This window comes from Sylvia atricapilla, chromosome 9, assembly GCF_009819655.1.
Source record: "Sylvia atricapilla isolate bSylAtr1 chromosome 9, bSylAtr1.pri, whole genome shotgun sequence".
Classification (NCBI taxonomy): domain Eukaryota; kingdom Metazoa; phylum Chordata; class Aves; order Passeriformes; family Sylviidae; genus Sylvia; species Sylvia atricapilla.
Window position 1 is genome coordinate 4834209 of NC_089148.1, and position 27715 is coordinate 4861923.

Genomic DNA, 27715 nt, shown 5'->3' on the forward strand with positions numbered 1-27715 from the left:
CTCAACAGAGCTTGGATGAGCCCAAGGCCACTGCACTCCCTTCACCCTTCACTGCAGCTTTCATGTGGGTCCAGCTGCATCCTGACACTGCTCCCACCTTCCCTCAGATGCCATGCAGGGATAAAAAGGGAAAAGGGGAGATGAGTGCCACCACGTGCTGGAAGCTGAAGCTCTGCTGAAGCCCCTGCCCTGCATGGTGGTAAAAGAGGAGGTCCCAGATGGAGAAGGACACTGGGGACTCATTCATTCACCCCTCCTTATCTCTCAAGTCTCTGATAAAGTGGCATCTGATAAAGCAGCATCCATGCTTTTGCTTCATGATATACTGCATATTATGTCTGCTTTACACTTTTATTTAAGTGAGATGTATTTTAGCCCCTGGCATGTGTCCCTTCTCCTGTTGTACAGCACAGGGACAGCCATTAGGGACCTGTTTTTCTGTGAGTTGGGTTTTTTGAAAGGTAAGAGGTCAATAAATGGTAAATACTCTTGGCTAGATCTTGCCTAACACTTTACTTTTTCAGGCTTCCTCATTTGGAGGAATTTGGCCATGGGTTATCCCAGCAGTGCAGGCATTTGCTTTCTTGTTCTGACTAAGTCTTGGGAATGTTTTAAAGTCACACCAGTTAACATCTCTGTTTTGTTTTGTTTATTACATAATTTAAACATTTTGCTGATAAAGTATTTTTTTGTCAATGACCATTTTTTCATATAGCAACAGAAAAAAAGAAAAAAAAAAGGCTCAGAAACTTTTGACAAAGGTGAAATTGGTGGCATGGCAACTTCAACCCCTTTCCCTCCCCCCCTCTATTTATTTTCTTTCCCCAAAAGACGTTTGAAGTTCATTTCACTTTCAGCAAATTGACTGTTAAAAAGTGGAGGTTCAAAGACCAAAACCCACGAGCTTCTTCCCACACCTCCCCTGCACCCTGGAAACCCCCATCCTCACCTCCCCAGCGGTCACACGGATCATCACAGATGATTATTTTCTTCCCATGCCCACCCAAAGAGGTTTTTCCAAACCAGTCCCAGAGCTGAAGGCCCCGTTACAAACCCCCCTCCCTCCCCCCATCCTGTGAGTTTTACTGAGCGGATACACGAAGGTAAGAGCAGTAGGACAGAACAAACTCATCATCCCAACCACATGGATCAGGAGGCCATGGCATTCCCACAGCCCCTTCCGTGGACCAGAAGGAGGGGGGAGGATCAGAGATGGCTCTTGGACACGACACTTTCTTTCTTTCTCCATCTCCATCGTTTAGTTTTCTGTGTCTTTCCTCGAGGAAAACCCACTGTCTTTGCTCCCATTTCAGAGGTGTCGCTCCCCAGGAAGTTCAGTCCCTCTGTGTGTTGTGGGAGCTGATTGCCACCATTGCTGTTTCTCTGGTTTGGAGCCAAGAAACACAGAGGACATCTGGCAAGGAGGGAGGCTTCTGTCTGGGGTAACCTGTGTGTTGGGGTGGAGAGGAAAGGGAGGCTGACAAACAGAACATGTGAGAACAGCAGGCAGAGAGGAGCCCAGCGAGTGGCTGACAAACACTGGATGTCTCAGGATGAGGTGTCACCATTAGGGAGCTCAGTGGGGTGGTGATGGTGCTGCTCACACTGGCTGAAGGCCTCCCTGGAGCAGAGTCCCACCACTCACTCTCACCACCTTCTCTGCTTTGGCATCTCCATATCTCCTCATCCTATGGGATGTGTACTCAACCACCTGGAGATGCCAGAGCTGGCGCTGAGGGACTCAGCTGCCGAATTTAGAACAGTTCCCAAACAAATCTCTCCGTGCAAAGGGAAATTCCTGACAAGGAAAGACCTCTTCTGGCCTTTGGGTGGGTCACATCACTTCTGTCCTTCTGGGAAGCGCTGTGCCCTCCTAAGAAGTTGTCAACTACTGCTCCTAAAATCCCGTCTGCTGCAAGGACCCTGTGGCTGTGGCTTTCCTTGCTTGTCCAAAACAGCTTGCTGTTCCAGGGATGCCCAGCAGCCCCAGCAGGTCACTAAATTTAGCACAATGTCTCACCTTTGGAGCTTGTCTGAGAGCTACTTGTGACCCTTTGTGGAATTTTTAAGAGACAAAATAAAAGAAATTTCACATCTCTCCTTGAAAGACCATGGAGGATTCTCAGCCACGGGCAGAAAGACTCTACCCAAAGTGATATAAGGTTACAGAGAGCAAAGGGGGAAGATGAGGGCTAATCCTTCCTCATGGCTGTGACCTTCCCCAGGAGCTGTTCAGGGTCCTAGGGGTGATCAGCAGGACAAGGCCCTGCTCCAGCAACCCTTCTTTCCACAAGACTCCAATAACTGCTCCACGTTACCTGTCCTGCTTTTACTGTGAGTATCTCCACTAGGGTCCATCCCTGGCATTGGGGGCATGTCACAGGCAGGAGCAGGAACCTGGTTTGTCCCAAGGAATGTGCAATGCAGCCAGGGGAAGTTCGGGAGGGGGAGGTTATCATGCATTTAATGAACTCTTGGAGGAGAGGAAGAGAGTAGGAGTGGTGGGAGAAGATGGATGGAGCAGAAATGGAGGTCTGGAGGGTAGAGGGTGGGGACGGACGTGGCCATGTTGGGGCAAATCCTCACCAGAGGCTTTGGCTCACCCCCTGCTTCTTTCTACCCAGTTTCTTGGCTCCATAAACGACAGATCCCTTTCTAGGTGGTGTGGGATGCCCCCTCTGGCACTGAGTAAGAGCAGATCACCCCAACTTCTCTTGCCTAGGGAGTGGTTTGAGTTCTTGCAGCAAAAGGAAGGTGAGACATGACATTCTCCCCGTAATGCTCTGGCAGCAGTACTTACCAAGTCCTCTGCTCCCCTTTAGAAATGTCCTCTCCATGACTTTTTGGGGGCAGGAGGAGGATTTTGTTAGCTGGGTTATCTCATGGCTGGCCTGAGGAGGTTCCCCTGCTGTGGGGCACCAAGCTGGTCGTGTTACAACTGCCTGCTGCCCACCAGGGTTTGGTTGGTCACTGTGTTGAGAGGCTCAAAGGGCTCACACTAAAGCTACTCAATTAAAAAAAAAAACAAACCCACCCAGATTTATTGAGCTTAAGTGGTGTAAGATGATGCAGAATAGGCAGCCCCTGCTCTGACCATGCTGGGAAGATGGACTGAAGGGACCATTTCCCAGGGACATGCTGGGAGCACGTGGGGCATGTCGCTCCCTGACCAGCCCCTGCTCCCTCCCCACGCACGCAGGGCAGGGCAGCACCCCAGAAAAAGAGACCAAACCATTCCCTGGATGTGGCTGCACAACAGAGTGTTGGTGCTGGGGGTGAGGGGCAGGCACGGGCAGGAGGCCATGGGCTGGGGAGAGAGATGGAGACACGGACTGAGAGAGAGAAAAGAGTGATGGAGAGCTGTAGGCAGGAGGGACATGAGGGCTGTCTCGCTGCAGGATCTCGAGCACTTAGCCAGAGGCGTTGATGTAGAGCTGGCTCTTGAGGATGTAGTCAATGACAGGCTGGCAGAGGTAATCCACAACGTGTCCATCCCCGTGCTGCAGGGCCAGTCTGGGGGTGTGGGGAGAGAGAAAGGGGTCAGAGCCCACTTGGGTGGGTCAGGTGCCCCTGCAAATGGAGAGGCTGGCTCCCCGCTCTGTAGTGGGAGTAGCCCTGCTTCACCCACCTGCTTTTGGTGGAGCTGACAACTGACATGGGGTGGTTTGAGTCATCCTTCACCACCAGGATGTTGTTCTGCAGGGGAAATAGGAAAACAGGAGTGAAGGGATGGCTTGAAAGCAGATATCTGCCCCTCCAGCCTCCCCACTCTGCTGCGTGGTGACCCATTGCTCATCCCACCCATCAGCTGAGGGCACCTGACCCTGAGATCCTTTGTGTCCCATGGCAGAAGTGTTCCCCTGGGTGAAGAGAGACTGCCAGTCCTCTGGCAGCCTTCCCTGGCCACCCATGCACCCAGTCACTCACTTTGTACTTGCGGAGTATGGAGGAGTGGTTCATGATCCGCTCGGGGTCTGCTCCGTCCCGGGGCACCACCACGATCCCAAACTCCCCGACAATCACCTCCATCTGGGAGCAACACACAGTGTGGAGAGCTTCAGAGCCACCCCATGCAAAACCTGCCACTGTCTGCCAACCCCACCCTGCTGCCCATGAAAGCTGGACCATGGTCTGGAGGGAGATGGGGAGTGATTTTGAGTCTGTGGCAACAGCCTTTGGCAGAAACATGGAATTATGCAGGCAAGTGGTTGGCAGTAGATCAAAGAAAAGGCACAGGGTTATATCCTATTAGCAGATGTTGAGGTCAGGCTTTGAGGAGAACTTGTGGCAGAAGAAGGTCACAGAAGAGGCTGCCCAAGGTAAATGTGACCTCTGCCTCGCTGGATGGGTTCATGAGCAGGATGGATGTATTAGTCCTGACAGAGGTCTGGGAGGATTGTTCTTCCGAGGTGGTTTGGCTAAATTTGCTACTGCATGGGGACCAGTCATAGTGCTCACACCTATCTCAGGTGAGACAAATCAAGCTCATCCAAAAGAGCTTTGGGTCAGCAAATTCAGGCAGTAGGAGCCCATGAGGAGGTTCTGCCGCAGAATGCATCTTCTGCCTGTGCTTTCATGAATTTCTGCATCCTTTGTGCTGGGCTCCAGGGCTTGGCTCATTTCAGTTTTTCCAGCCCTTCAAAGGAGATACCTGCTGCCTAAACGCTTTAAAAAGGTAAGGATTGAAGATGTGGTAACTGATTTCTGAAGGCTGTTCAAGGAGGGAGGTTTGTGTTGACTGACTGATTTCAATGAGGAGCCAGGGGAGCCCTCACAGCCACCATGGCTCCAACTGCTGGGAGCAGCTGAAGGGTCAGTAGCCCAGCCCCTCTCCAGGGCTGCTGTTCTCCCATGAAAATATGGCTTCTTCCAGAAAGGACCAGCAGTGAAAGATGTTGATTTGGCTCTAAATGTGTTTAATTCCTAACATCTGGAGCACTCCTGTAAGTACCTTACTTCCTACTTGCATACCTCACTCTGCTGGGATTGGCAACTTCTCAATACCGGCTTTTTCCAAGGGGCAAGGAGTGGGAGCAGAGCCTTTGGAAACCCCTTGGGACTGGCTTACCCTGCCACCCCAGGTGACAACCTCTGCATGAACAGTAAACAGTGTACAGGGCTTGGGACCAGGGAAGCCCTGTGGAAATGTGCAGGGGAGATGTCAGGTGTGGGATGGAGGAGGCAGCAGAGATGGTGGGCACCCCTCCTGTCATCCCAGGGGACCTAGAGGCTCCCAGGAGCACTGGCTGTGGGAGGCAGAGAAGGAGGAGCACAGAGGGGTGCCTGGCAGTGGTGACTCACATCTGCCTCATTCCAGAGGCCAGGGATGCAGAAGGACTCCAGCAGGTCACTGCCACAGAGCAGCAAGATGCGAAGCTCTGGAAAACAGAGGAGAGAAGCTCAGAGGTGGGAGCACAGGGGGCTGAGCAGGCACCACCCCACCCCAACTCTGAGGGTTGGCTTTGCAACTCAGCAAGAAGATTGTGCTGTGAGAAAGAGTTTTCTGATCTGACAGGCCCATAAAGGTTAATTTATTGGCACAACTGCCAGACAAAAGTCGTAACCTCCCTCGGAGGAGTGAGAAAAGGTGGCTACATGGGAAAATGCCTCTCTGTTTGGCATTGCCAGGTGGCCAAAGCCTTCAGGCTCTGCATGGTGCTAGGATGGCTGTAGTGCCAGGCTGTATGCGAAAAGGGTCTCAAAACCACCAGCAAGCTCCCCATGAAGAGCTCTGGATGATGTCTGGTGGGACTAAAACCCCTAAAAGTCTTTAGAGCAAGGGGCACCATGGCTGGTCAGGAGCTGAAATCTCTCCTGCAGCTGTGCAAGGTTCTGCAGGGCTGCAGGCAATGTGGGGATAGGGTGACACCATCATGGAAGGTGAAGTTCGATGGCACTTGAGGGGACTGTCAGGATGCCATGGCAGGTCTGTGCCAGTGCTGGGAGCTGTGTCCCCATTGCACACTCCCTTATTTCAGGCTGTTGTCTGTCAATGGGACTAGGCTCATCCCAGTTAGAGCTGTTCCTGTTGCATTCCTGAGCCCCAGTAGCTGGCACCAAGGTGAGATGATCCTGTATCTGCCAGAGCTGTCATGCAGATGTTCCCAAGTCATGCAGCACTGCCCCAGGGCAGTGGGAGCAGTGTGGAGAGGGGCCGTGTACTCACCGATCTCCTCGTATCTCATCACTGTCCCCAAGTTGGCATTTTCATCTGAGAAAGGGCAGCAAAAGAGAGGTTCTGGTGCCCGGCCTCCAAGAGGGGTTGGGAGGAAGGGTGGGGAGTGGATCTCTGGAGGTGGTGCTGCACCTTTCCTCTACATACCCACAAAGGTGAAGCGCTCCATGGGCGGGCGAACGCAGCAAATCCGGCTCAGGCTTTCCCCCACCTTCCCCAAGATCTTTGCTAAAGGGGAAGAAGGAAAATCGATGGGAGAGAGGCTATGTGATAGATCTGGCCAAGAGCTTCAGCCACGCTAGTTCTGCAAAATGCCCCTGTGCTTGGGTATGCAACTACTCCCAGCTTCTCCCAACACCTCCTCTCATGGTCTTAACTCCTGAGAGTGCTCCACTGTGCCTCGAAGGGACCAGCTAGACAGCTAAAATCATGAAGAAAATCATAAGATGTCCGTTTCTATGGGATTTAAGTAATGTTACTGCTTCTCAGCTAATACCTTTATGGTCCACATCCCTCTGTCTTGTATGGAATCCCACTACATCATCTCTCCTGCCAGTTCACCCCTTGGTACCAAATAGCCTTTCCTTTTGCTGGTCTCACTGCCTAGACATCATCCAGCTGAAGTCCAGGGAGATTTCATAGCCATTTTAAGCTGATCTTGGCTTCTCCCCTTGCTGTGCTGGATGCTGCATCACACCCCTGCCCCACCCTGGATTTGGTGCACCAAGACTGATGAGACAGCTGTCCAAACACATGGTGATGGAGCACTGCTATAATATTTGGCAGCCCTGGCTGGGAGGTGTGGGGTGAGTTGCCATCCCTCTCTTCCCAAGCCACTGCCACCTACCTGCAGTGGGCTTGGTGGAAACGTTGTTGTTCTGGTAGATGTTCTGCGAGGACTCGTTCTGGGGCTGGCCGATCACAGGGGTGATGGAGGGTGTGTTGACATTGGAGAGGATGCAGCCAGTCACTCTCTGCCACCAGGGAAGGATGTAGTTGGAACAGTGTCTTCACCCCAGCACCCTCACAAAACCTTTCTGACCCTGTAACAAGCCTCTGCAGCCCTGGCTCAAGGTCATCTTTTGTGACAGGTACATCCCAGCCCACTTCAGGGTCCCCAGTCCCTCTGACCTCACCAAATGGGCCCTGTGGATAATGACTTGTGTTTGAGGTGGTATCAACTTTTTTTTGTGTGGGCTAGCAAGGAGCAAACATGTTCTCTTCTTCTCCACCCATCTCTGCAGGAGAATGAAGGTATCACCAGCAACTCCATGGCTTCATCACCACAGGTCCTGGATGCACTGGACATCCTGCTGGGCTGACTCATGCTACTCCTGTTCCTCCTGTCTGGGCTGTCTGTGAGCTTGTACAATGCCCTTTCATCCATTTCCCATATTTGGTTTTCTTCCTATCTAAATGTACCAGCAGCTCTGCTACCCCTGTCCCTGTGGTCACCTAAGGGCAGTCACCTTCTTGCTTGGCTTTTAAACCTGCCTGAAACGTTTCCTCCTTGGGCTGTGCTCCCTGGGGACTTTCCAGATGCTGAACTTCCCTGTCAAATCTCTCTGCCAGATTCATACAGTAGTAGTGTCTCAGCGGGTGGACAGGGAGGCCCCATCCGCCCCGTGCAGGGTGTCACTAATTCTGTGGTTTATGCCCACCCCTGCTTTGACTCTGCCTTAAGCCCTGTTGCCCCCATGGTGCTCCCAGGTCCGGGACGGCTGCTGGCTCCAGCTGGCTCCATTTCCTTCCACCATCAGGGCCCAGATCTCAAAGCAGCTGTGACAAGGTCTCACCCCTTCCAGGTCAGGATCTCACTGTGTTCCTGCAAGGCTCCTCGCTGTCAGTGTCTGGTGTATTTTGATTGCTGATGGCCATGAGCTGGTGGAAGAGCACCCCACCCCTGCAGTCTCCCCCTGGCGCACCCATGTTGTAGGGGCTGCCTCACCTTCATCAGGTCGCGGTGGTGCTCCAGCACGCTGCAGGTGGTCTGCCAGGTGTCCTGGTAGCACTCCCAGGGGTCCACCCTGCCCAAAGCACAACAGGGCAACAGTGCCGGGACCTCCTCCCCATTGGGCTGGCCAGCAGTGCCATGAGCAGCCATCACTGATCCCTCAGCCCTGGCATGGGCCGTGTCCCTCCTCCAGCCCTTCTACACAATGATCCCTCACAGCTCTGGAGACCTGAATGTGTGCCTGGGCATCTTTCCATGCTTGGTACCCAACCAACCAGCTTTTGTTTGGCTTGGATGCAACTATGTGCATCGTGACCCTCTTTCTGAGGGCAGCTCAAAATGCTCCTGGGGTCACTTCCACCACCAGAGGCCACATGGCAGTGCTGGGAAGGTGAAAGTCTGGTGCTACATGTGCGGACAGGGAAGATGCCACAGCACAAGGCTGGAATGGGCCGGGTGACTCTGGGTATCACCCAAAGTGACTTTGGGTATCACCACAGGCTCAGTGAGGGGCTTGAATACTCCCTGAATCCTGAGAGCTCCCTTGAAGGGTAGGGCAAACTAATCATCTGCTCTCTGCTGGATTAGGAGGGGAAGGTCATCCTGGAGCTCTACCAGCTGGTGGCATCTCCACTTGGCATGCAGGACTTTGCCCCCGGGGTGCAGGGCAGGGGCTGCTGGTGCCACGGCAGGTGTTGCAGCTGTGCCACCCACCTGATCCAGTCGGAGGACTGCACGGCCAGCTGGCACATGGTCAGGCGGTGCCGGCTGGAGACCAGCCCCTGCACGGGAAAGGGAAGGGAGAACAGTGATCAGCCTTTGTGCTCTGGCCAGCCCAGGCTCGCAGACCTTTCTGGGCAGAGCATCACTCATGTGAGACAGGCCAGAAGGACTCCCTTCTGCCCACAGAAGTTTATTTAAGCTCCTGTTTGCTGGAGGGGAGGAGTGTGTTGGGCTCAGCCCTGGCTACGTGCTTGGGTGGTGAGATTTGCTCAGCACTGCCACTCCCAGACCTGTGCTCCAAAGGGGCCAGCTTGAGGGGGTGGTTTCTTGATGAAATTCCTCCAGCTTTCAGGAGAAAAGTGAGATTATGGCTCCTAATTTGCATGATTTTGACCAATCCCACCCCCCCCCCCCCCCAAAAACCCCAAAAATCCCACAAAACCAAACCCAAACCAAACAAAAAAAACAACAGTTGGCTTTGAAATAATTCAAAGTAAAACTAAAAAAAATCCCTATCAACCACCACTGCTGTTTGGGGTAGGAATGTTTCTCTTTGCTGTCCTACTTTGGCTCATTTTAGGGTCTCACTGCAGTTTTTAATCTAAAGACCCAGAGGTTTCATCCTCTCCCTTCTCTCTCTTTCCCAAGGTCAGGAGCTCCCCGAGGCAGAAGAGGGCCATGAAGGGACCCCAGGCCAGGCAGTGCTGCCCGGTGCTCAGCCCTGATTTCAGAGATACCATCTCAGCCAGGGGCAGAAGGAGGAAATGGGGAGCACCCACCGTTTTCCCATAGGAGTCGTGCACGGGCGAGACGATGCCGCCGATGACGATGAAGCGTCCGGTCTTGTGCAGGTAATCCCGGGCTCGCTCTGGAGGGGGAACACAAGGAAAAGGGTGGAGGGGGATTTAGCAGGACCCACTGAGCCCTGTCACAACACCGTGGCAGCCAGCAGCCGTGGCCCAGCCAGGCCCTCCACAGCCACGCAGATGTTACACCCCACCTTGTGCCACCCGTGTCCCAGCTGTGCTGAGAGATGCTCAGTTTCAGACTGGAATTTCCTAAAGGTGGCATTTAAGGATAAAAATGCTGGTGGCAAACTGCCCAACTCACCTGGTCTCCTACATCCCTACCCCTGCTATTGAGACAGTAGCAAGGGAAAAGACGATAGGGAAGGTATAAGCAAAAAGGCAGATAAAGAATGATGAGCCATTAGAAGGATCATTTTTTTTTTCTTCAAGCGGAGGATCTAGAAAATATTTTGGATTTGCAAATAAAAGGAGCATTTCCGAAGCCGAGGTGGTGAATTCAGGATCCCTCTAGGCACCCTGAAATGTCACAGTGCATCACATCCTTCAGACACTGAACTCATCATCTGGCACTGCCCTGGGAGATGCTGAGAGGTCCTTCCTGGAGGAGGGTGTTCCCAGTCAGGCAAAGGGAAGTGTCCAAGGTCAGGCTGGGTGGGGCTTGAAGCAACCTGGGATGGTGGAACATATCCCTGCCCATGGCAGGAGCTGGAACAGGATGAGCTTTAAGGTCCCCTTCAACCCAAATCATTCCAGGATTCTAAGCCACTTGGGCAATTATTTTTTCCTCCATATTTTGAAATTTCTGCTAGGGAATATTATTCAGTTCCTGTCAGTTAAAAGTAAATTAAGGAGATATAATTGCCACGGACCTTTTTTCCCCCTCAAGGGCATTGAACAGCCTCAGGGCTCTGTGGCAGCCTGTGGGAAATTTGCCAGCCTCAATACAGCCTCTTCCTCAGACTCACCTGAAATCCTCACTCTGGCTGCCTTCCCAGTTCCTGTACCTTGGACACACCAGCCTCCAGAGAGGGAAAAGTGGGCTGATTGGTGCAGGGAGTAAAATTTGATTGCCTGAATTGGATACATCAAGATTATCTTTCCTGCCCTCATAATTCCATGAGAGCACATGCAGCAAAACACAGGATGCTTGGGTTTGGCTTTTTTGAACAGGCAGGGAGATGTGAAGATTGATGGATCTGCATTTACCTTTATATCATCATGCATTTTAAAATGCAAATTAAAATAAAAAGGAAATTCCCTAACAAAAAAGATGCCATTGAGTTTTAAATGAACACATCCTTTCATTATTTCCTGATTTGCCCTGATTTGGTTTTCCTTGCCAAAAGAAGATTACAAACACTGATCTGTCTATCTTCATGTATGGCCCTTAATAAAGTTCATCTTTCAGAGGAGCTCAACTCTTTGCATGTAAGGTCTGCTTCAAGCTCTCAGGGATGGCTGATGATATTAATTTGCCTTGAGTTCTTGGTGGTAAAAGCCAAAGGTTTCTCCTGGCTACCAATATCTCAAGGTCTGTGTTTAAACAGCCTGGCACCATCTCCGCATCTTCAGGTGACGTGACCAATGCTACTGGTGTGTCATCTCAGCTCCAGCTTCCAGGGGCTCACACCAAATATTCACCACCACCTTCTGCCTTAATAAAATCTTCCTTCTGCAGAAAACAGGCACAGGCACAGGATGCCCAGAGAAATTTTGGATACCTCATCCTCGGAAGTGTCTAAGACCAAGGAGGCTGAGGCTTGGAGCAACCTGCACTGGTGGAAGGTGTCACTGCCCATGGCATGGATCTGAGGGGCTGCTGATGGCCTTGCAGCACTCAGGGAGGGCTCTGCTGCTGGCAGGAGAGGGGTGCTGCTGCTCTCTTTTATTGCCATCAAAACTGCTCCTTTGGGTCTTAACCTTCATGGTCTTTAGAGAAACCTGTAAAAATGAGGCTGCTTTCTAAGCTGGGATCTGCATTTCCAAGAGTTTGTTGTCTACCGCAGAAGCAGCGCATGTGATTTATATATGCCAGAAAAAAGAACACATTTATTGACAATTAGATCACTGGAAGGGAGGTGTTTGGGCAGATGTGGGCTAAGAAGCAGCAGCACAGTGCAGGGAAGGGGAAAACCTGCCTCCTGGTTCTGTCTTGCCAACAACTTGCAGAGCACCCTTTTGCATCCAAAACTGGTGTGTTCTTGGTTTTGGGGCAGAGCACATTGTTTGCTTGTAGGGCTGTGTCCATCAGGAAACTCTGCAGTCTCACTTTTCAAACAACCATCAGCTAAGCCAGTCCTTCACAGTTATGCATTTCAACACAAAAGCCTTTAAAAAGGATTGCATTTTCTTAAATAACACACCAAATCCTGTTTGGAGAGGAGCTGTGTCACTGGTAGGGCTGGCATGGTGACAGGAGCAGCTGCCCTTACTGCTGGGATGGTGCTGGGATGGATTTGGGACAGGGGACACCATGGCTTCAGGGTGGCACAAGAAAGACACTGAGAGGCTGTAGCATGTCCAGAGAAGGGAACAGAGCTGGAGAAGGGTCTGGAGCACCACGAGTGGCTGAGGGAGCTGGGTGGGGGGTCAAAGAAGGCTCAAGAGGGACCCTCTGGCTCTCCACAATTCCCTGGGGTGGAGCCAGGTGGGACTCAGACTCTGCTTCTAGGGAACAAGGGACAGGACAAGGGAAAATGGATTTAGATTGGATATTGGGAAAAATTTCTTCATGTAAATGGCCTCACCCCTGGAGGGTTTTAAAAGCCATATAGAGGTGGCACTTGGAGACATGGGTTAAGGGCTGTACTCAATCTAAAGGGCATTTTCCAGCCTAGATGATTCCATGATTTTGTGATTCTAAAATTGCAGTGTTAGTTTGCAGTGTCCTCACTGCAATCATGCTGCTGTGTTTAAAGCTTATTTTAATTTTTTGTACAGTTTGAATCTCCTTAGACTGACCCACCCTTCAGTGGCTAACTGGAGAGGACACTAGATGGTGGCAGCTAAGCCTGTCCTGACACAGTTCATCAGGCCTTGAGTCCTCCCGTCTGCACAAGGCCAGACAGAACTGCTTTAGCTCTTGTAAGAGACCTCAGGGATGTTGGTGTCTCGTGGCCCACCCTGGGCTGAGGGTGCAGAGCCTCCTGCCATGGTGTGTGCCCCTGGAGCAGTGGAGGTGTGGATCCCTGCAGCAGTCATTCCTCTGGGGATCTGGAAACGCTGGATCTGGTGGGTCATTGCTTCAAATGCTGCGGCTGCTTTGATCTTGCAGTGCTTGCTTTTTCTCAGAAAAGACCTTTTTCTTTCACAAAATTTGTCATGCCTGTAATTTAAAACATGCTGCCCACGGGGATCAGGTTCACAGTCTCCTTGTAGACGTGGCTAATTCCAAAGACACTGCAGTAGCTTTGTATTCCTCTGCTCACTCGTCTTCCTTATGGTCACCTGTCTGCAGCTCCCAACCTTCCTTCCCTGCTCGTGCAAACATTTTTGCCCGGGGAAAAGTAGATTTTGGTCTGAAAAATCCTAAGTCTTTGGCATCTTAGTTCCACTTCTCTGACAATTAGCTGGGGTGTCTGGCCCATTTTTTGTCCTTGAGCTCAGCCCTCTGTCACAGCTTCCCATCCCTTTCCCAGCCCATTTCTTGCCTGTTGAATACCTGTGATGTCCAGAGATTATGCCAGACCACAGAAAATCCCCTCCAGTACTTTCATTTTCTACGAGCACTTTATATCCTGCCCCACCGATGCAAGGACGTCAGCTTGTAAAAGAAGAGCTCATTCCTTTTCTGGCATGAATTGTCTGTGATGCTCCAGGCAGCCTGGATGGCTTTTAAACATTGTTGACATAAATAAACTCGGGGCGATGGCCCTGCCAAGACATGCATTAGCCCCCTGGCAGCCTGTTTGTGGGATGGGAAGATTTCAGCCCTGGCTCCATGCCTGGCAGCTGCTGGATGACCACAGCCTTGCTGTGTTGGGGAGAGGACAAGGGTGACACTTGGAGCCATCCCAAGCACTGGTGACACTTTCCTGCTTTCCCAGCTCAGCTTGGCTTGCCTGCCCTGCAAATGCACTTCAAGTATTTTTGTCTCTGCTGCTCTCCTCAGAGATGGTGGTAGGGAATGACCAATCAGAGGATATGCTCCAGGGCTACAAAACTGAAAGGTAAAGGTTTTGTCCTGTTTGAATGAAAAAAACAGCATCCCACTTCCCCAATAGGAAATCAGTCCTTATTTAAGAGACGTTTCCTTTTGGAGGTTCTCACTGAGTATATTTAATCGCGATGTTTTGGCTCCTCTGGCACTGCTCCATCAGCTAAGCTGACATTAATGAAATCAAATATTCCTCATGTGCAATTTCTCAAGATGTAATTTCAAATTGTATTTCCTTTGCCTTTGCGCCTGGTTCATCTGCACCCCGAAGATTTCCTTTTTTCTATTTTTCTTTTCTTCTTACAGAGTAAAGCCACAGGCCAGCTCTGATTTATGCCCTTCTCTCTACAGGGGACTGAAGCTGCATCTTGCTCACACTGTGCCAGCTCTCTGAAAACACACACAAGGTAGCAGGGAGGCAAGAAAGCTTTGCACAGCCTTCATTGCACATCCCTGAGAGCTGGGACAGAGAAGTTGCACAGCCACAGGTGATGGAGAAGGCAAAACCATTTCCCAAGTGTCTTATTTTTATTTTGAGCAATTTGGCCTCTGACATCCTTGGACAGGAGGTGAGACATGACCATGAGGTGCCAAGGGCAAGGGAGGCACTTTCCCACTGTCTAAAATCCCAGGAGAGGTGACCCAGATACACCAGGACACTTTGTTCTATTCTCAGTCTTAGCAGCACTTGCAGGACCTAAATGGTGCTTCCAGAGCTCAGTGTGGGAAAGGTGCCAGCAGTTACTCTCAGTCTAATTGAATGAGATGTATGGATATAGATACAGCTATAGATGGTATAGATAGATTGTGGGAAGTCAGATAGTGACAGTGCTGAAGGCAATCATTGATACATTGCAGCTGTATTAATTTCCAGAGAGTGGGAACAGCCCTGTCCCCACAGCCGTGGGTGGGATAAAGAGTGAGTGAGCTGGCTGGGCTCAGCTGGAGTCTGGTGGCTGTGCTGTGAGGAGGAAGGGACAGGAGGTTGTGTGAGGGACAGAAAGGGTCAGATGTTGTGCAGGGCACATGCAGGGTTAGGTGGCTGTGCTGGAGACAGGAAGGAGAGCTGGAACTGCAGGAGGAAGAGAGAAGGAGAGAAAGAGCCAGAGCTGCCCATGGGAGGCCACATAGAAAAGGATTGAGGGACTTTTAGATAACAAGGTGCTGATGCTTGAGGCCTTCTTGGTGTCAGTTGTACCTCTTCTGTCAATAGATATTTTTTTAAAAAGCTCTCTGAATGCTGAATCAGGGATATATTCACCAGAGATGTCCTTTCCCCAGAGCCTAGCTCTCCTGCCTACCCCAGAGCCTTGTTCTGGGTCCCAGCCAGTGTCTTCAGCCACAGTCAGATCTTGGTTAGAGCTGAGGAAACTGTTGACATCTCCCTTCCCTGGGCTCCTGGAAGAGATGTTTCTATCATGCCTGTTCTGTCATTTCTATCCAGCCATGGCTGCTCTTCAAGGGAAGTCCCTCCTTTGGGAAGAAGCAGGGTACTGATTCTTCACCATGGGGTTGACCCTTCCCAAGGCAAGCCTGGGGAGATCCCAGTGACCCAAACAGCCCGTCCTACCTCATGCTCAGTGTCTCTTAGACAATTTCAGTCAGATTCTTGGAGAATTATGGTTGGTAGCAAAATCCCATTAAGCCCCCTAATAATTAATGATCTTCATCTCTGAGCTAATTGCTCTGTTACACTTTCCTCCACCCCATTAGTCCATAGCTGTACCCGGGCACTGTGGAAATAACAAACGTGGGAAAGGCTTCAGGTGTTGCTGGGCATTAGTTTTATCAGCTTTTCATAAGCACAAAAAAAAAAAAAAACACTGGCCACCAAATGCCTCAAGATTTGTGGTGGAAGCAGAGGCTATGAAAAGCCCTGAGAGATGATGCTGCAGGACCTGACCCTGCCAGCCCACACAGGCCCCTGCCAGTGCCCAACTCAGAGCCACACAAGGGATGACTACTGAGACTCATGCCATCACCATCTGGTGACCACTCCTGGCTTCAGGCAGAAAGGTGAAGCTAGATGTTTGAAAACGAACTAACTAATTAAGAATAATAAAAGTAGGAGACTGAGTCACCATTTAGGTGATCTAGAAATAGCAGGACATTTTCTGGAGCCCCAGCTAGATTGGGGCCTGGGCAGGCGACCTGACTGGTCCCAGGGAATCTGAGTTTCTTCTATGAAGTTGTAGAGGGACAACCTATTTGATATAATTGGAATTGAAAGGGAAGACATCCTATTTCGCCCTCTTTTATTGCAAGTGAAGCATTGCAAGGGTCAGTGTGTCTGAGAAGTTCCCCAGGGGTCCAGGAAGAAGAGCTCTCAGCTTCTAGATCGTGAGAAGGAACATCTGAGGGAAAGCATGGCAAAACAACCCAGGATAAGATGCTTTCCTCTCCTGTAGCTGCTAATCCTGCTGCAATGCAGTGTGAGGGAGCAGGCAATGCCCATCAGGTGAGCAACATGAGGAGAAGTAAAAGGAGCTGCTTCTTGAGCTGAAGTGCTCCTCCAGGCAGGGGCTGGAACTAGGTTTCTGTCAGACAGGTGATCAGCACAGCACTGCCCCTCTCTTCACTTCTACAGAGCAGCAATATAAATTATTGCTTGGAGATCTCCACACTGAATCTGAGAGCAGGAATGTTCTCAAAACCATGCTGGATCTCACCTGAGGCGTAGACATGTTAAATACCTCCACAAGGTTTTCAACACCCAGGGCTACTAGCTGGACATCTTACAGGTCTTGGGGATAAAGAGGTAAGGGAAAGCATCTAATGAGGTAAAAGCAACTCTTACCAGATACTCGGATTGGGCTTAGAGCAACCTGGTGTAGGGAATGGGGTTGCTGCAGGATGTTGTAACAAGATTATTTTTAAGGTCTCTTCAAAACCATTCTGTGAGTCTAAAAATGGATGAAGGAGAGGCCTTCACCTAAAGAAGGTTTTTTGATCTCTCTTCTGCAGGATAGCAATTGCTTAGAAGCCCATGGAGAAGGATTAAGCATCTCTAGGTAAGATGATTTTCTGTATATGTGATATTGAAGGGGAAAGTGAAAGGTCATGTACCTTTCCCTGTCTGGTGCATTAGCTGTCACCCCATAAATCAGTAAGAACTGTCCATGGTGTATTGTGGTTGAGGGGAGAGAGTTTTCTTCTTCTAGTGTAGTGTTTTCCTTGTTTTTAGGAGGAAATATGCTGAAATGTGGATTTGCACGTGCTCAGTGTAAAAATGCCCCTCTGAATTCCGGGATCTATTTAAGCACATACCAGGGCAGTTAACATCACTGTGGCTGGGCTGGGAGAAAACAGCCAGAGCTACTTCGGCTGAAGTGTGTCTCTCCTCTGTGATTTTTGAGGCTAACAGCTCTCCAGCTGGTGTAAGGTGATGTAACATGCCACCCACAGTAAAGCAACATCAGTTTCTGGTGTGAATCTGGCACAGAGCTGGCATTTTGTGGTTGCATACCAACTTCATGAGAGTCTAAATATCAGGAGCAAAAATAAACTGTTTGGCAAGCAAATGGGAGAGTATTCCACATAGGCCCAGCAGCTCTGCTTTGAAGTGATTTTTGTTATCCTGGGCCCATGGGTAGAGTCACATAGCAAAAGGGTAGCAGCAAAAGGCAGAATTTTCACTATTCTGCCAAGCATTTATGTCACTTTCATCAAAATGTGGATAGAACATCCAAAAATAGGACAGGCACCTTAATGTACATCCCTGGAGAGGCCCCAGTCCCCATCTCAGTCAGGGAAATTGGTGTCACACAGTGCCTTTAAAAAAAAATGAAGGGGAAATAAAGCTCCAGCAGATTTCCACACTTGTTTTCCAGTGCCCTAATTTCCCTGTGGAAGCACTCTGTTTGTTTTCATTTCCAAGCCGTTGTAGGCATCAAAGGCAGCGCTTTTTACGTCCTGGCATGTGCTGTGCTGCTGCTTTGGGCTGACACGTGGCAGGATCACAATCCTACTGGGAGCAGAGGACTCATGGTTCTCAATTCCCCACGTAGCAGGGATGATGAGGAACCTTTGCCCAGCAGCTCTTTGCTGGTCTTGGGCTGCCTCCACGTGGAGCTGACCCCTGTGTGTCTGCCCCACGGCTTGCCTTTGCTGGAAAAGTGTCTGAAGAGGCTGGCCTGCTCTGGGATCTGTGTTGGCTCAACCAGGACTGTGCAGGCAGAAAACATCCCACCTAGAGAGAGGCAGAAAAAGGCTGGGGGGATGCTGGTGAAGGGGTGGGGTGACAGAGCCGTGGTAGGATTTCAGGCTCAAGGTAACACCAGGGGTATGTCGCTTTCCCGTTTCTGCAGCTGTGTATCAGTGATACCCCGTCTCTGTCTCTTTGCAGACCCATTCCCACGACCCCATTTTCCCCAAAAAAGAAACATCAACCACGTCTTTGCACAAAGCAAAGGCACCAGAAGCATAGTTTTGTGTTTAAGCATCCCCAGCGCAGCTTGTCCTGAGGAAAGTGGGTTTTTCTGCTTTCCCTTGCCAATGATCCACGGAGAAATGTCATCTCCTCAGGGAAGGCTTAGGTTCAGTTAGAGGCTGTTGGATTTTCAGTGGAAAGAGAAACCTTTGTGTAGCAGGGGCTGTGCAAGTTCTTACTTGCCTGCTCAGAGATGGGTTCTCCACCCACCCCACGGGGACCTCCTCTGCCTCTGCTTCCTATTTCAGCCCTGAAACAGACTTATCTCAGTTAATCTTCTCCCGAGGCAAGCCCTACAGTGGCTTTTGAAAATGCGTATTTCTGAAGAATCTAGGCTTTTCTGTCCCCAAATATTGATTTAGCAAATTTCTGCTGTTATGACCGATATAGATATCCAGTGGCTTGGGCTTACTGAAGAAAACTAATTGGTGCTGAAAAGGGGGAGGGAAAAAAAGTCTTTCTGAGCCAGATTGCCTTTTCCAACAGCAATGGTGTTTCAGTGGAATTGTGCCCTGGCCGAGGTTTATTTTTGGGCTTGTCATGAGCACTATTGACTTTATCCTCACAGGGCATCCCAAAAATCTATCCCTGCTTGGCTGGGCACTGGTGGCATCATGGAAGTGCTTAGCTTGAGGAGTTATAAATACCAGAGATGGCATGCTCATATCAAAATCCAGAGGTGCCCTGGCTTTGTCTCTATCTTATGCTGATTTTTCAGTGTTTAGAGGTTGTTGGATCTTCCCAGAGCTGCTTTTGGCTCCCTGGTCTGAAGTGGAGGTTGAGGTTAGGGTTAAGGTTGGAGCTATTTGTGCTACATTTCAACAAAGGTGGACTTCCTTGGCTCAGAGGGCCTCTTGCAGCCCCCCCAGACTTGCTGACAGAAGGGATTTTAGAAACTGAAGTGTGCAGAAGTGAGGATGCCCATTCTGGGCCAGTTGCTGTTCAGTTGCATGAAGATCAGCATGGTCATGACCCACTCCTACCCCTGGCCCCCACCATTGGTACCCAACCCACAGCAGCCTGGAGGGAAAGGACGTGGCTCCCCCATTGCACCACTCAAGCAGTTAAATGAGCTGCCCAAGGTTACATGAGAGCTGTGGGCTGCTGGCGTTTAGCATGCTGCTAATTGATACCCTTGGCATTGCACTGGCTGATGTTAAAAGGCATCAGAGAAAACAGTGCAGGAGGTGAGAGCATCACAGTGAGTGCAAATGGTTTTTAAATAGAAGCAGAGCCCCGGTTTCCTCCTTGAATGAGGTTGTAGGACTGGATTTCTCACTGCTAGGTTTGTTTATAGTCGGTGGAATTAAAAGAAGGTATGGTGGCACATTTTGGGAGGTGGCATTATCATGGAGCCAATGTGATGTCTCAGAGATCGTAATAAATACTGTTAAATATTTAAGAGCTTATAAATGTTTTAAAAGAATCCCTGAATAGTTATTGATGGAGTTTAGTCTCGTGCTCAGTAAAACTCCTCCTCACTCTGGCTCATGAAGAGGAGATGCTCGAAATGCAGGGAGCTGATGACAAATGAGTCTGTATGGGGTGCGGTGATGGGAATGTGACATCAGCTGGTACGTAATGGTCCCCAGAAGGGCCATGGGTGCTGCAGTCCTGCCAGTGCTGCTTTTTCCTCCCAGCACAGCACCCAAGTATCTGCATTGTCAGTGTGTTTGGGGCAAGTGTTGGGCATGGAGGTGTGTTAGCGACCCGGCCACCGCAGCACCAGGGCAGGGCTGGTGGGTGTCACTGCCATGCTGAGCCAGGGGGGAACAACTTCCCTTCCTAAAGCCCTTGTCCTGAGGAAAGGTTTTGGCTGTTTGCTGTGATTTCAGCAGCTTGGATGTCAGTGGAAGCTCCTCCACTGTGCTACAGAGGGACGAGCAGGGATGCTGCGGCTCCCCGTGTCCCATGCATCACCCCGGGTGTTTGAAGTCAGATCTGTCCTGGCTCTGTCCCGGTCATTCCCACTGCTCTCTGCCGGTGCTGCTGAGCTCCAATGCCGTGCAGAGCCAGGCCGGAGCTCAGGCAGCCTCTCCCTGTCTGTCACGTCCCCCCAGAGCCCCATTACACCTCCCGCTCCATCGATCGATCCCTCCAGCTAATTACGCATTCAGATTTCAGCCGAGGATGAAATGGAACCAGGAGCCAGCCTCGCAGGGGCCCGCACTTCTTACTCATGTTGCAGAGCAAAGCCTCTCTCAAGCTCTTGACAAGCTTTTGTTAGATGGAGGGGGAAGGAATTTTGCTTCTGGACATTCGCCGATGCATTCCTATTTAAGCAGAGGGGAAAGGGTGAAGCTGTCATGCCGCTCAGGCATTTCTCCCAGCTCTGTCCCAGGCAGCGACGCTCTCATTAAACTGCTCTGCAGTTCAGTCATCTCAATCAAATAAGAAAAAAGTGATTCTTGAAATTCAGGATGTTAAAACTATACATGATTAACAAAAGCCTCGGCTCCTGCCTCTTTATCCCTTTTTTACTTAGAGAACTCCATCCTTTCATCTCAAATCCCTTGCTATGGGATGCAGTAGCCCTCAGTGCTGCTCCTCTATGAGGATTGCAGTAGATAATCAAAGAGCAGCCTGCTGAGATTTTTAATTGTTCAAGTTTTCTTAAGAACCAAGCAAGAAGGTTTTATGCTTGATAGCAGAGTTCTCTTTCATTGTTTTCCACCAGAAAAGGTTTTTACCCAGCAATTGGTTGGGACATTAACACTCTTCAATAACTGATGCACATAGGACCTAGGGAAACCTTAAAGACAAAAAAAGGAAGAATAGTGGGGATTTGCTGACTTCCAGGATTCAGGCTATTTACAGGTAAGTCCAGGTCCTGGGCACTGTTTGAAATGAGGTAGGTGGGGAAACTCCATGATCAAACAGGTTTATCATATCTGAGGTACCAAAACTCCCTATGAAAGGGCCAAATCTAAAAGGCATCTCACAAATCTCTTCCTCCCAAAGAAGCTGATCTGGAGAAACCCATTACCCCATGAATCCACCTGCAGGAGAGGAGGCAGTTGGGATAGACAGTCATATACAGCCATCCCTACCAAGGGGCTGAGGCAAACACCCACATAGTCCTGAAAACACTCCGAGTTATTTGGTAGGGAGATGATACACATTTGATAAGAATCATCTGTTTGCCTTCAAGTGCTTCATAGTACCCAAAAAGAGCTGGGATAAAAAAAAAAAAAAAAAAAAAAGGCGCCAAGGACCTGTGACTGAGTCAGAAAATGTCCCATTTTTGGGGAAGGGGTTACCCAACCTGCTGTCTCTGAGACCAGCTCTGAGCATCCCCATGGACCCCAGACTCCATGTTGTTGGACCTTGTGGGCACTGTGCATCCAGAAGGGAGGAAGGAAGACTGATACCTTCCTTTGCAAGAGCAGGGAGGCCCCAGTGAAGCTCTGCAACTTGCAGGCTGGTAAGCAGAGGTGGAAAGGGGAATTGAGGGGTCATCCAATCCCTGGAGATGAAGCTGTTCTTAGAGCTGGGCAGAAGTAAAACTCTGGTTAATGAGCAAGTCTCTGTGAATGAAACTAGAAGTTTGCACATGAAAATAATGGACTGTGAAAAATTTTAGAACCTTAAAAAGGCAAGGAAAAAAATGTCTGAAGTGCCAAAATAGGGGGTGTGGGTAATTCCAGAGGGGCCTTTTCTTCTACAATTGAAGAAAAATGAATAAAGGAAAATAGAGAAAAAATTCAATATCAAAATACAGCGCATTGATCAGCCAGATACCAACTTGTCCCCCCAAAACCCTCATTTCTGTTTGAAGAAATCATCACAACAATCCTCCAATTCTCACATATCCACAGGACAGTACAAGCCCCTTCCTCTGCAGAACCTACAAAGAAACTACTCTCAGCACCTTCCTTCCGAATCCAGCTATTTGTTGGCTCTGTCTCCAACTTTGAAACAGCATGACAGAGAACCCAAAGCCTCTGACCTTGTTTGGTGATGCCTTTAATCCCACTATTTTACCCAAGACCATATTCAAAATGAACTGTATTTTTTTTTTGATAGAAAAAAAAATTTGTTTTCTGGCTTTCTCTGCAGAGCTGCCTTTTGGTTTTCAAGCTATGGACACAGTTGTATTAAGGCTCCCTGAGCTGGGGCCACATGGGGAAGTGTTTTAATTGTCAAAGCAAGCACGAGCTTGTTGTCGGGCAGAATGCCAGCGTGGGCTCTGGCGTGTTAGCAGAGCTGCATGGATTAGGTTTTGCTTTTGACATTGGTGCCTTGGCTTTTGTCCTTTGGGTGGCATTGCTTGCATGGGAAGGAAGGAGGAGGCAAACTGTGAGGAAGCTGAGATGGAGAAGATGCACTTTAGATGGCACATCCCACTGCTGGGTGTCTGTGCCACTCCGCAGTGTCCCAGTGCTTCATGCTGAGATCCAAAGGCAGTGTGGGGATGTCTCAGAGGTTCCCTCCCTGAGCTGCTGTAGGGCAGGAGGGTTAAGCAGTGGCCCATGCTCAGAGCTCCTCTGAGTGGCAGCAAGAGATGAAAGTGAACTGCTTGGGGTTTGGTGTGTGTCGGCTGAGGGGAGCAGGTGGGCTGCCTGCATCAAACAGTGGTGGGGGTTTCACGTGGCTTTAATGCAGGGCTTTGTTCTGAATCTGATTTTTCTTCAATTATTAAGACTCTTTGCTTGGGCTCTTCTTTTTCTTCTCAATACCTCCTTAGGTTATAAATGGAGTTTCATTTTGGATGAAAGGCCGCCAATGTTTGTGTCAAGCTTTGGAAACAAACTTTGCCCTGTCTCTACTTCCATCTTTCCACCCCACCGCAGTAACATCCCAAACTTTTTCTCCAGCCATATAAAGCTAGAAAATACAACGGAAATTCATGATTCAGAACACCTCTCAAAGCACAGCTGATACCACAAATAACTCGGTATGTTTGCAGGACTATGTGGGTGTTTGCCTCAACCCCTTGGTAGGGATGGCTGTTCATGACTGTGCCTCACCTACTTTTTTTGCTGTATGTTATATATCTTAGGCAAAGTATTAATTTATATGTATGGTATTCATTTTGTTTCCACAAACATGATTCAGCCTCATTTGGGGATCCCCAGTGATCCAGAATTATAACTGCAGACAAAGAGGGGAGCTCTGGTGCAGTAAGTTCAGCTGCTCACAAGGTTCAGTGGTGGGATGCAGTTGCAGATTTGGGGTTGTAAGAAAAGTCCCAGTTTTCTGGAATCCCAGTGATAATGAAGAGTCTTAAATTCCTGTGACTGATGGAAAGAATAACTCAATGGGAATCTTCCTCCCACTAGAAGAGACTTCCACACAATTAACTAATCTCCTATTCAGGCAAAAATCCTATGGGAGAAGGTTGGGGTTTGGTCTGAATAAAACATGGTAAAATCCACACTGATGAAAGAGATGGTTGACATACAATGGTGTGTTTACAGTGACATATCTGAGCAAATATTTTACTTCCTTTTGGCTTAATTAATGCCATATGTTAAAGAGATAAATTGTCTCTCTCTATGTTAAGAAAAAAAATCCTCTTATTAGGTTCTCAAAGCTCCAATATTTGTCTGAATTATGAAGACAGTATTTTTGCTCAAATTCAGCTCTTTGAAATGCATCATTTACAGGACAGAGCACTGTTTTGGTTGGACTCTAAAGTGCAGAGCTAGAAGAGCAGCACAGATTATGGTTGAAATTCCTATGGCTTCACAGAATTACACTTTGAGACTGGAGGAAAAATGTTCCTCACACAAAAATGATGAGGGATTTTAGAAGCTAAATCCTGTGTCCTTTCCTTATGGAAGCCTCATTTGTCCCTATCAGGTATCTCAAGTATTGTATTCCAGGAGCTCTACAGGACGCATGCATAGAAAATTTCCACATCAAGCCACCCTATTTCAGCTAAAACCTGTCTTCCTGAAAGACGCCTGAGTGTTCATTTACAGCCTTCATGTGACAGAGGATCCATCAGGTACCCAGGTACGTTCTCATATTACTTGATTACCTTCACTCAAACCCACACAACAGATTTGTAGTTTGAAGTGGTGCAGGATCCACTCTTGGCGTCTCACCAGTACTTATTCTGCTGAATAAAGTTGCTCACTTTCATCACATATCACATATTCCTCCCCCAGACAGACCGAGATGCCCCTTAACATATTTCAAGATAGATCTAGACTGACCCTCTCTAGTCTCCTGCCACAAAACCTGGCTTCCAAAGCTAATGTAATTCCTGTCGCTGTTCCTCAGAGAAGGGTTTTGCTAATGCTGTACATGAAAATAATACAACCTTTCTTCTTCTGCTTGATATTCCCCTGCTCATATCTACAAGGATCACATTTGCTGCTTTATTTACAGCACCACACAGAGTTTGCATTCAGTGGGTTGTGCACAATCCCCCCTCAGTCCTTGACACCACCGTGTTTGGCAGAAGACATTTGCCTTTTGTTTATATTTGATGTGCGTTCTTCCTTGCTGGGCATATGACTTTGCCTTTGACTTTGCTGTTGAACAAGCCCTTTTTATCAAAAAAACCCGAGTCAGGCAGCACAACTGACTCATTACCAGCAGGAATTGCTACTCTGCCCATGACTTTGGGGTCATGGCCACGGTTTTACCATCAGGGATTATACATTTTCTTTCACCTTTTTGATTAAAATACTGAAGAGTACTGAGCAAAAAGAAAATCTTATTTCGAGTTTATAAGAACACGCACTGCATACTAATATCTCACCGATCCTTATTTTCTAAAATGCATTTTGTTACTTGTTAGTCCACTGAATGAGGGCCACATGGATATATTTAGTGTGATTTAATCAAACTAAAATTAATGTGAATTACAGGAATCTTTTTCACCAGTGGTTGCTTCCATCAACTAAGTCCCTGTAATTTAATTTAATAATTCTTTTTCTTTTAAAATAGTTCCTCTTGATCCTTGTTGTCAGCTTCTTTTTGCTTAGGGAATAGGATTTTTAAAAAAAAATAAATTCAAACATATTGGTGTCCAGGCCTACATTTTTCTGGCACTTATGAAATGGAATAACAATGTGATCCATTGCATCTAGAAAATCATCATTTTCTAATGTGCAACATTTCTGATGGGCGACTCATTACGTTCTACCAAAACAAGGTCTGATGCAGAAATACCTCAAGCTGATTTCAATTATTTTTGTGCAGTTTATATATTTAGAAACTTATATACAGCTTTTAGAACCCCCAGGGATGCATCCCCACCGGTAGCATAAGATCTTCAGTGTCTGCTTCCCAGCCTTAAATCTCCTATCAGACATAAAGGATGAATCGTGTCTCTGCACTCCAAGGTGGTCTGCAGTGGACACTTGACCCTCACAGGACTCCTCCCCAGCCAAGTGGGCCACAGTTTGCATAGGGATTTCCAGGCATTTTGAGCTTTACCCAAACAGTATTTATGGCATGTCAGACTGCCTTTGATGGAGACTGCCCTCTCTCTCTCGCTGCTTCCCTCCCTCTTGTCTCGCCTAAGCAGGCTGTAGCCGTGATTCTAGCATCCCCATGATCTGTATCATCACAGGGACGCTCGGTAATACCCATCATCTCACACAAACGTTTCCCGTTCCTTCAACCTAGTATCAATCTAATGGTTGAGTACTCCAGTATCTCCATTAAGTGCCTGGATTTTTGTTGACTTCTGTGCCTAGCTGTGGCTGCTTGGCTCTCTCTCCTCCCTGGTCAGAGGAAATGGAAGTGCTGCAGCGGCTGCAGTCTCTCAGACCCGAGGACGAACAGCAGCGGACAAACAGCGCCAGGACCGACCCCGGGGGCCGCGGGGGCGGGAGGGTGAGGCTGTGAGTGCAGAGCGGGGCCATCGTGGGGGACAGCCCCAAAGCACCGGGGCAGCTGCCAGCGATGGAGAACAGGTTGGGGAGGCCCGGGCGGTCCCCGCCCGCGGCGCCTTCAGCACCAACGCCGCGGACAGCGCCCGGCCGCGCCGCGGTCCCCGGCAGCGGGGCTGCGGCCCCGAGCCCCCCGGAGCCCCCCGGAGCCCCCCGGAGCCCCGTCCGCACCCTGGGGTGCATCCCCAAGGGTCCTCCCCGCTCTGCCCCCCGCCCCGGGCCCGCCCCGCCGCCGCCGACACTGACCGAACATCTGGATGTGCCCCTTGGTGATGGGGTTGAAGCTGCCGCAGGCCAGCAGGATAACGTGGGTTTTGGTGGTCTCGGTCATGGTGCGGCCCTGCCCGGCCCCGCCGCGGTCTGTGGCTCGGTGCGGCTGCGGGAGGGAGGAGGGCGGAGGGATGGAGCGGGGCCGGGCGGGCGCGGGGGCGGCGCCGCGGCTGCGGGAGCCGGGCCGGGGCCGCCCCTCGCCAGCACGGCCCGGGGCGCTCCCCCCGCGGGGCCCTACACACGCGTGTGTGCGTGGGCACACCCCACGGGTGCACCTCCATCCCCGCGGCACGGAGAGGGGCGCACGCCCCGCCACAGACGCGCCCATGCACACACACACAGGGATGGGCGCACACCCGCATCCGCTCCGTGGACGCTCACAGAGGTGCGGCAGGGACACGCTGGCATCCCCAGGACTCGGGAGATGTAATAGTGGGGTTAGCCTGTAGATGAGGAGGCTGAACTGTCACCTTATCACGCCCTACAACCCCCTGCAAGGAGGGTGTAACCAAGTGGGGGTCAGTGTTTTCTCCCAGGCAACCAGCGACAGGGAGAGGAGGCATAGTCTTAGGCCAACAGACATCACGAGGAATTTGTTCGCAGAAATATCAGACATTGGAATAGGCTGCCCAGAGAGGCAGTGGAGTCACCATCCCTGGAGGTGTTTAACGCCGTGACAGAGTTAACAAGGTGGTTATCAGTCCTAGGTTGGACCTGATGACCTCAGAGGTCTTTTCCAGCCTCACTGATTCTGTGACCTGCACAACCCAGTGCTCATGAGCAGCAGTGTGTTCCCCCCCCCACCTTGGTGGCTGCTCAGGTGGTCCCAGCCTGGGACCTACATAAGTCTCCCAGCTGCTCCACCCCAGCATGATGTTGCTGCAGCACCTTGTTCTGGGGTTCTGTGGGGAAAATAACTTGTGGGGCTTCAGCTTCACCCAATACATCCACTTCATTGCCTGAAAGAGACCAGCGTCAAATAGATGCTATGCAATCACCAAAAAACTGTCTTTGCTGCAAAGTAAACTAGTTCCAGGCTAACCTACAGTCTAATTCTCTAAATTTCTCCTTTTTTGGACTGCAGCATTGCTGTTCTCCACTAAAGAAGCTCCTTGCCCTGAGCAAGGGCCAGCAGAGCTCTCTCCGCTTACAGCCACTGAAGAAGAACTGCATGCAGCTGCTTTCAGCCCCTTCCCAAAGGATGTCCCGGCCTTATCTCTGTCTCCTACACACAGATTTTCCTCTCAGCAGGGACATATTTGCTACCAACAGGTCTCCCTTGCTACTTCCATATGTCTTCCTCCTCTGTCCTTAAGAGGACATTCCCTAGACACTCATTTCTGCCT

At 49.8% G+C, this 27715-nt stretch overlaps 1 protein-coding gene across 1 annotated transcript; it reads right to left on the minus strand.

The window, feature by feature from the left end:
* Window positions 1-1212: 1212 nt before the first annotated feature.
* NMNAT2 (nicotinamide nucleotide adenylyltransferase 2) lies at window positions 1213-26578 on the minus strand. Its single transcript, XM_066324659.1, has 11 exons — window positions 26346-26578; window positions 9632-9720; window positions 8844-8911; window positions 8124-8202; window positions 7023-7149; window positions 6323-6403; window positions 6167-6211; window positions 5302-5378; window positions 3928-4029; window positions 3629-3696; window positions 1213-3513 (listed from the first exon to the last, which is right to left on the minus strand). Exons 1-11 carry the CDS (start codon window positions 26428-26430, stop codon window positions 3411-3413), a joined length of 924 nt encoding a protein of 307 aa, XP_066180756.1. The 5' UTR covers window positions 26431-26578; the 3' UTR covers window positions 1213-3410.
* Between the last annotated feature and the right edge of the window lie 1137 nt (window positions 26579-27715).